The 9806-nt window shown below is 40.2% G+C and overlaps 1 protein-coding gene across 2 annotated transcripts in view; it reads left to right on the forward strand.

The window, feature by feature from the left end:
* Positions 1 to 9806, forward strand: part of LOC102824170 (cysteine-rich hydrophobic domain 1 protein-like) — a 199250-nt gene that overhangs the window by 184234 nt on the left and 5210 nt on the right. For both annotated transcript variants that reach the window (XM_006873411.1, XM_006873412.1), the window contains one exon: positions 7252 to 7308. In XM_006873411.1, the coding sequence (XP_006873473.1) occupies positions 7252 to 7308 (57 nt within the window). The remainder of the gene's footprint in view (positions 1 to 7251; positions 7309 to 9806) is intronic.

The following is a 9806-nucleotide window of genomic DNA, read 5'->3' on the forward strand; positions in this document are numbered from 1 at the left end:
TCTCTGGTTGTTGTCTGTTCTTGTTGGTTCTCAGTCCACAGAAATCCCTTTAGGATGTTTTGTAGCGCAGGGTTGGCTTTGGCAAAATCCACTAGCTTCTGTTTATCTTGGATTGTTTTGATTATACCATCATATTTGACTGATAGCTTTGCTGGATAAAGGATTCTTGGTTGGCAATTTTTTTCTTTCAGTGTTTCATATATGTCCCCCCTTTGCCTTCTTGCTTGCATGGTTTCTGCTGAGATATCTGAGCTTAATCTGACTTGCTTGCCTTTGTATGTGACACTTCTGTTTTCTCTTGCTGCTTTCAGAAGTGTCTCCTTATCTTTGAGTTTGGCGAGCTTGACTATGATATCTCTTGGCGATTTTCTTTTGGGGGTCTATCCTTCTTGGGGTTTGTTGAGCATCTTGAATGTTTATCTTTTCACTTTTCAGGATGTTAGAGAAGTTTTCTTCCAGCAGTTCTTCAACTGTTTACTGTGTGGACTTGTGTGAGTCTTCTTGTTCTGGAATGCCAATAATTCTTAAGTTATTCCTCTTCATGTTGTCTAACTTGAATCTTAGATCTGCTTCAGTATTTTTTATCCTTTTTGTGTTTGTTCTTCTACCTTAGTTGTATTGAGAGATTTGTCTTCCAGCTCACTGGTTCTGCCTTCCATCTCATCTGTTCTACTCCTCTGACCTTTCAGAATGTTCTCTATTTCTGATATTTTGTTACTGATCGTTTGGACCTCTTTCTGTAGGTTTTGAATTGTTTCCAATGCTCTATGTATCTTATTTGATTGTTCCTGTAGCACTTTCCTGACTTCTTTCTTATTTTTCTCAACTCCATTGTAAAGTATTTTGAAACATTTTATGATCATTTTTCTGAATTCCTTCTCAGGCATTTCCAAGGCATGCTCTCCTTCCAGAATGGAGTCCAGGTCTACTTCTAGGTCATTTGTCTCAGACATTTTGTCTTGTTTCAGGACATGTGCTGATATGGTCATCTGCTTTTGCTTCTTGGACATGTTGAATGCTTATCTGTGGCCCTAATAATTAATTAAGTATGTGTTTTGGTATTTTTTATGCTCTCTGATTGCTTCCAGGAAGATGTGATTAGGATGTAGGCTTCCCTTTTCACTCTTCTTATTGTTTAACTCAGAGTAACTTTCACAGGTGTTGTTTCTTTCCCTGGTATATGGCAGTTGGTATTGGTTCTTGCCTAGGTTTTGGTGTTTCATAGATTGTGATTGTAGCTTGGCTGTATGGCAGCAGTTGCTGTCTCTTTTTGTGTAATATAGGGAGACAAAGAGTCCTCCAAATGCAGAAGGGGGGGCATATAACACCAGCAGAGATAAAAATGAAAGAAAAAAGACTGAAAAACAGCAACCACAAAAGCAAGACTGATACTGCAGTCTCTAATCACAGAACAGTGTGAGGAGGAAGAGAAGAAAAAGAAGGGGAAAAAAATCTGTAGTCTAATATGAGTATGACTTTAATATCCTCTGTTTAGCTTCCTGCCTTCAAAGCTGCCTGAGAGATTCCAAGATGCCAATGTTTGTTGTTATGCTAATCTTCAGGCTCCAATCCAACCTTTGGCCTGTTTTGCTTTTAAACTCTCTTTCCCTCCCTACAGCCCTCTCCTTCTCTTTTCCATGTTAAAACACAGAACAAAAAGCAAACAAGAAAAGTTCAGTGTCTCCTCTTGGGCTGAGTATCTGTCAGCCGTTTGGTTTTCAGTGGAAACTGTCTCTTTAAATTTCGAGGAGATCTGTGCACATGTGTAGTAGAACCCTCTGAGTGTAGGGCTGGTGTGTCCACTAGCTCAGGCACACCTATAGTCACCAGAATGGAGGCACGCAGACGGCAAGGGACCAACGAACAGATACCAAAAAAAACAAAAAAAAAGAATGTCCACACCTCTATCTTCATGGCTCTGTCAGGCGTCCGTGGCTGCTCTGATCCTTCCCCCACTTGGCCCCACACAAGATGGCGGCTCCTGAAGCAGCTGAGCATCCCGAACCAGAAAGCAGTGGATTTCTTGCTTCTACCACAAACTCCCCCAGCTGTAAGTCTTCCAACCTTCTAAATATCCCTTTATATGTGGTTCAGAGTTTTGGGACCATCTCCTGAGCCTGCTTGTTCGTGTATTCTGTGTTGTTGCCAGCAGTTTGTCACTGCACTTCCACCCTATCCACCATCTTGTTTCCGGAACCCAGATTGTTTTTTAAGGGTCCTGCACAGAGAGCTCAGGTAGTGCAGCGGCCATGAATGGGGCCGTGAACCACAAGGTCAGCAGCTTGAAACCATCAGCCCCACTAGGGGAGAAAGGTGACGCACTCTGCTTCCGCAAAGACCTACATCCTCGGAAACCCCGCACATTGTTGCCTGGATTTGGAACCTACTCCGCAGCACACAGCCACCAAGGGTCCTGCACAAGTCCGTTTTAAGGCTGTGTCTTTGCGGCTGACGTAATAAGTAACTGTCAAGCTCCTTGTCTCTGTACCATATGTAAACTGTGGGGTCAGCGCTGGAACTCTTTTTTGGGAAGGAAGGGTGTGCAGCCACCTGTCTGATGGTGTCTGGACTGTGCAAAGAAGGTGCGTCAGGGAAAAGGAGGGACAAATGTGTAGTTTCCCGTGCCTCTTTTTGAAAATGTCTTTGCACTGCTTTTAGCGCTGATTCCCTGAGCTAGTCTGGTTATAGCCCCTCCCTCTAAACTCTGCCATGATGGGGTGGTCAGAGAGGGAGTCCCGTGTCCAGATTCATAACTGACAGTATTTTCCTTAATAATTGTGCTTTTTTCACTTGTGAGTGTGGGAAACTGATATCCTGGACCTTATGGAAGATCTGGAGCTCTGGAATTGTTCTATGAGTGCTTCCTCTGTGAGATCCCAGTCCCTCCACCACGGACACTTCCCTACCTGGCTTTCTCTACTGCCACCCAAACTGGAAGTCTCCTGCAAACATCATTTTTAAACAACATAAAAGACAACTGTACCCATAGACTGCACTAGGTGGAATGCACAGAAATCTAATTGACTACCTCTGTGGAAAGAGACAGTGGAAATGCTCCATATCATCAGCCAAAACAAGACCATGGGAAGACTATGGAACAGACCATCAGTTGATCATATGTAAGTTCAGCCTGAAGCTGAAGAAAATTAAAACAAGTCCTTGAGAACCAAAATATGACCTTAAAAATACCCCACCTGGATTTAGAGATTATCTGAAGAACAGATTTGATGCATTAGATATTAAAGACTGAAGACCAGAAGAGTTGTGGGATGACACCAAGAACATCACACAGGAAGAATTCAAAAGGTCATCAAGAAGACAGAAAAAGAAGGAAAAGACAAAATGGATGTCAGAAGAGACACTAAAACTTACTCTCCAGTGTAGCGATGCTAAAGCAAATGAAAGAAGTGAGGACATAAAAGAAAGGAATAGAAAATTTCAAAGGTCAGCTTGAGAAGACAGTCAAATATTATAAAGAAATGTGCAAAAACCTGGAATTAGAAAACCAAAAGGGAAGAACATGCTCAGCATTTCTCAAGCTGAGCAAATGGATGAAAATATTCATGCCTTAACTTTAAATATAGAAGGATGTAAGAAATACACATAGTCACTGTACTAAAGGAAATGGTCGATATTCAACCATTTCAAGAGGTAGCATATGTTCAAGAACCAGTGATTCTGAAGGAAGAAGTCCAAGGTGCATTGAGGAATTATCAAAGAACAAGGCACCGGAAAGTGATGAAATAAAAACTGAAATCTTTAAACAAAGTGAGGTGGCACTGGAGGCACTCACTCATCTATGCCAAGAAATTTGGAAGATAACTTTCTGGCCAATTGATTGGAAGAGATCTGTATTTGTGCACAATCCAAAGAGAGGTGAAATCATTGGACAATATCAAAGATACTATCTAAAGGTAATACAGAATTATCTAAAGGTAATACAGAAATGGCTACAATCATACATTCACAGAACTTCCAGAGGTTCAAGCCAGATTCAGAAGAGGACATGGAAGACATGAGATGGGTCTTGGCTGAAAACAGATAATACCAGAAAGTTGTTTACCTGTGTGGATCTTGGCTGAAAGCAGAGAATGCCAGAAAGACGTTTACCTATCCTTTATTGACTACACAAAGGCCTTCGATTGTGTGGATCTTGAAAACCTATGGACAACATTGCAAAGGATGAGTATTCCGGAACACTTAATTGTGCTCATGAGGAACCTGTACATAGACCAAGAGGCAGTTGTTCAAACAGAACATGGGAACAGTGCCTGCTTTGAAATTAGGAAAGGTGTATGACATGGTTGCATTCTTTCACAATACTTATTCAACTTGTATACTGAGCAAATAATCCTTGAAGCTGGGTTATATGAAGAAACATGTGACATCAGGATTGGAGGAAGACATTAACAACCTGTGATATGCAGATGATACAACCTTGCTTGCTGAAAGTGAAGAGCATTTAAAATATCGATCAAGATCAAAGACCATAGCTTCTGGTATGGATTGCATCTCAGTGTAAAGAAAACAAAAATTCTCACCACTGGGCCAATAAACAACATCCTTATCAATGGAGAAAAGATTGGAGTTGTCAAAGACTTCATTCTTCTTTGATCAACCATCAACATTCATGGAAGCAGCAGTCAAGAAATCAAACGACGTATTGCATTTGACAAATCTGCTGCACAAGACTTTTTTTAAAATGTTGAAGATCAAAGATGTCAACTTAAGGACTAAGGTATCCCTGACCGAAGCCATGGTATTTTCAGTAACCTCATATGCATGTGAAAGTTGGACAGTGAATAAGGAAGATTGTAGAAAAATTGATGCTTTTGAGTTATGGTGTTGAAGGAGAATATGGAAAGTGCTGTGGACTCCCAAAAGAACAAACAGATCTGTGTTGGAAGAAGTATAGTCAGAGTGCTCCTTGGAGGCCAGGATGGCCCAACTTTGTCTCTCATACTTCAGATATATTGTCAGGAGGGACCAGTCACTGGAGAAGGATGCCATGTTTGGTAAGGTGGCAAAGTTGTAGCATCATTGGGCTCAAGCATGGCAACAATTGTGAGGCTAGTCCCGGACCAGGCAGTGTTTCTCTGTTTTGCATAGGGTCGCTATGAGTCGATACTGACTTGATATCACCTAACAACAACAATGGTAAAATATTGAATGATGCGGAAACCATCAAAAAGAAAAAAAGAAGGAATACACAGAATCACTGTACAAAAAAGATATGGCTGATGCCATCCATTTCAATAGGTAGCGTATGATCAAGAGGCAATGATACTGAAGAGAGAATTCCAAAGTCCATTCAAGGTATTTTGAATTAATGGAATACAAATTGAAATCTTTCAACAAACTGATGCAGCACTGTTTCTATGCCAAGAAATTTAGAAGACAACTACCTGGCCAACTATGTAAAAGATCCATATTTGTACATATTCTAAAGAGAGGTGACCCAATGGAATGCAAAAATCATCAGGCAATATCATTAATATCACATGCAGGTAAAATTTAGCAAAAGATAATACAAAAATGTATGCAACCATACACTGACAGAGAACTTCCAGAGTTTCAAGCTAGATTCAGAAGAGGATGTGGGATGAGGGATATCGTTGCTGATGTCAGATGGATCTTGGCTGAAAGCAGAGCATACCAGAAAGATGTTTACCTGTCTTTTATTGACTACACAAAGGCCTTCGATTGTGTGGATCATGACAAACTACAGATAACATTGCAGAGAATGAGTATTCCAGAACACTTAATGGTGCTCATGAGGAACCTGTACATAGACCAAGAGGCAGTTTTTCAAACAGAACAAGAGAACACTGAATTGTTTAAAATTAAGAAAGATGTGTGCGAATGTTGTATTCTTTCACCATACTTATTTTATCTATATGCTGAACAAATAATTTGAGAAGCTGGATTACATGAAGGGAAACATGGTAGCAGGATTGGAGGAAGACTCGTTTACAAGCTGTGATATGCAGATGATACAACCTTGCTTGCTCAAAACGAAGAGGACTTAAAATACTTACTGATGGAGATCAAAGACCGTAGCCTTCAGTATGGGTTGCACTTCAATGTAAACAAAACAAAAATACTCACCACTGGACCAATAAGCAATATCTCTATGAATGGAGAAAACATTGAAGCTGTTAAAGATTTCATTTTGCTTTGTAAACTTTCACCAAAAACACAATAAAGTAATTTTTTTAAACTCTAGGATATGAAGGGCTTCACAATGTTTGGGGATAAAGGGAATTAAAAGATAATGGAATTTTTACACTAACTTTTTGAAGTGCCCTTGTATTTATGTTATTATTGATAGTTATCATCTGATTCATGGACAACCCCATGTATGTCAGACTAGAACTATGCTCCATAATGTTTTTGAAGCTTAACAGATCTCCAAGTCTGTCTTATGAGGCTCATGCATATGCATTGATTTGAACCACCAACCTTTTGGCTAGTAGTTGAGTGCTTAACCATTTGGGCCATCCTGGGCCTCACTAACTGACACACACTCTTTCTACATAGACATAAAGGATCATTAGGAGACAGATTTGACTCAGTGGCAGTGGGCACATATGAAGGAGTCCTGATGTGGCTCTGTGGCTTAATGCGCTGGATTGCAATGTCAATTTGAACCACAAGGTCGGCAGTTCAAACTTACCAGCTGCTCCTCAGAAACCCTATATGGGGGTCACTATGATTCTGAACCAACTCGAAGACACTTAACAACCACATATACAGGAAACCCTCTCTACAGGGTCATTGTGAGTCAAAATCAACTCAACAGCAATTAACAACATATATATATGAACATATATATATATATGTATAAGGAGCTCTGGTAGCGTAGTGGTTACGAATCGGGCTGCAAACCTTAAGGTCAGTGGTTCGAAACTACCAGCCGCTCCGCGGGAGAGAGATGAGGCTTTCTACTCCCGTAAGGCTTTACACCCTCGGAAACCCTGTACAGGGTCGCTATGGGTCAGAACCGACTCGAAGGCACTTAACAACAACAAATATATATGTATACATTTGCTTATCACTTTATGACTATAATAATTACACATATTGCTCCTGTTTTGGCATTTACTTTTCTTACATTGCTTTTTCTCTTATTTCTAATAGAAAAAAAAACAAGAAAAGCTAATGTGATCTTACAAGTAAGCAGGAAAATATAAATACAGTTTATATAGCTCTTCAAATCATCTTGTAACAAGTGTTCATTCTTTTTCTTAGACCAGAAGATCAATTCAGAAGTTATTAGAATGGGAAAATAACAGATTATATCACAAGGTAAGAAGGTTTAAAATAGTAAATTTTCTATCTGTACATTTACATTATTAAGTTAAAAAGACTAAATACTAAATGGAAATTCTTCAGGCCAACAAAAGAATGGATTTGATTGTGAACTAATACTTTTTTTTTTTTTTTTTTTTTTTTTTTAGCTATCCTGTCCTTATTTAATTGGAAATTTGTTTTTGTATACAAAAATTAATTTCCAGTAAATTAAGTAAATCATAATCAATGAAGGAAGTACATTATATCAAGAGAAGCAAGCAAATTATATTAACATGATGTATAAAGGAAACAATTTAGTTTTTTAATTCTAGGTTGCCATTAATTATAAGACAAACTATCAAGTAAATATATTTTTGAAAAATAAAAGTATTACCACCATAAGATAGTCTGATGGATTTCAAGGTATGAACTATTTATTTATTCTTTTATTGTGCATTAAGTGGTAGTTTACATGGGAAAACATCAGTTTTGCACTCATCCTATCATATTTCGTATCATTGCAATGATTACAACGCCCTCCATGCATCACCATTCAACAGTATTTGCTTAGTCCCTCTGTTATTTATTTATTTTGGGATGTACACAAAAACACTCAGGAATATATAATCATTTAAATAACCAAAGGGCACATTCTGCAATCCTGCCTCCTGGCCACAAGCACACAGCCTTTCTCTTTCTGTGTGTCTAAATTCCTCAACTGTTCTATCTCTCAATGTCATCATCTCTTCCTTCATCTTTAGTGTTGCTGCTTCTCTGAATAGGGTACCACATTCTGCTCATGCTCTTCTCCCTTAATGGTCCTAGGGTCCTCTGTTCCTGGAATTTAAGATTAACTACTCCCCTCTTTATATTACAAAAGTTCTGCCTTTACAATTATGACAGTCACAATTAGTCATGATAACAGTTGCTCACTATTGAATCATAAGAACCTTATCCCCATCTCCTTTCATCAGACCCATAGAAACTAGACAACATAAAAACTATTCACTGGCGATTCTAGCTTACCCGACACCCTGAAACTAAACTCCGCCTTAAAAACTTGTAAGCCAGCTACTTTGTGCCTATAGCCCCAATCCCCCTCCCCCATTTTAGGTAAGCAATGTCTAAGTTGCCCATCCTTATCAATCCTGTGTACAAAAGGGATAGTTTTGATCCTTGATGGAAAGACTCCGTCCCTGTCGGTTGGTATTTTGAGCTACTACATCTATAAGTATAGGTGAAAGTTCATCAAATTGTAGCACTTTACAATTGTTTCATTTATCAACTCTCTTGATCTTCCTCTATTTAAGTTCTGATCATCAAGCCATCGAAGCTAGGTCAATTGGGTATTATCTGCAAGTTTGAGCGTTCTTGTGCGTCTCCCTTCACTTCAGATCAGCAGGAAGCTTCACTGTAGCTCTAGCCCTCTGTGAGTAGGTCTTTTTTCACGAGCTTAGAAGACCTTAGATCTTACCACTCAGATCTTACCACTCAGAGCATCCACTCACTGAGGCACCCACCCCCAAGTAACCAGAGTGGAGGTGCACAGAATGTGACAGGCCAATGAGCAGGAACAAGTTTATACCTTTGTCTTCAACGATTGGTTAGATCTCTGCAGTGGGAGTGCTCCTCTGATCCTGCTCTTGCAGCTGCAGATCAGGAAACACCAAGTTTCTTGATTCTGCTACAAATCCCACTAACAGTAAACTTTCAATCCTTCTAAATATTCCTTTATATGTAGTTCAGAGTTCTGGGACTGCCCCCTGAGCCTGCTTCATCCATCTTCTGTGTCATTACTGTAGGAGGTTTGCACCACATTTCTCCCTACTCCACCATCAAGCCCTGCCCCCTGAACTCTAGTAAACTAATACTTTTAAATACCTATTATTTACAAGAATTTTTAAATGTTATGTTATGTTTATATCTTAAGCGCGAGGGCTTCTATCATGGAGGGCGGCGGTTAAATGATGTGCGACAAATGCACAGATCTAGTGGAGGTGTTAAATGAAACCCAGACCACGGAGCAGCGGGGTGAGAGGTGTCTGGAGACCAGGTCAATGGGGAGACGCTGCCTAACAGGAAGAGACTTCAGGGGCCGGTCAGGTTGTCCTACTTACCCCGGACGCGAGAGAGCCTTCTTAGCCTAACCGTTGGATCATGGCTTTGAGGCGGGGTCGACCGACCAACTTAGAGACCCACAAGCCCAGCCCAAAGCGTCTCTCTACAACCCAGTCGCCCCTGCTGCGCTTCTGCTTTGAGCCAGACTTAAGGGCCCTAGCACAAGAAGATTCCTATTTAACAGCAACCACGCAACCGCCACTCCTCTGGCTGTCATGCTGTGGAGGTTTGAATTGCTGTGATTCTGAGGGCTATGCCACCGGTATTTTAAATAACCAGCAGGGTCACCCATGGTGGACAGGTTTCAGATGAGGTTCCAAACAAAGACAGACTAGGAAGAAAGAGTGACAAACTACTTCCGAATCGCTAGTCACTGAAAACTCTATGAATAGCAG

This window comes from Chrysochloris asiatica, unplaced genomic scaffold (assembly GCF_000296735.1).
Source record: "Chrysochloris asiatica unplaced genomic scaffold, ChrAsi1.0 scaffold00239, whole genome shotgun sequence".
In the NCBI taxonomy this organism is placed as follows: Eukaryota; Metazoa; Chordata; class Mammalia; order Afrosoricida; family Chrysochloridae; genus Chrysochloris; species Chrysochloris asiatica.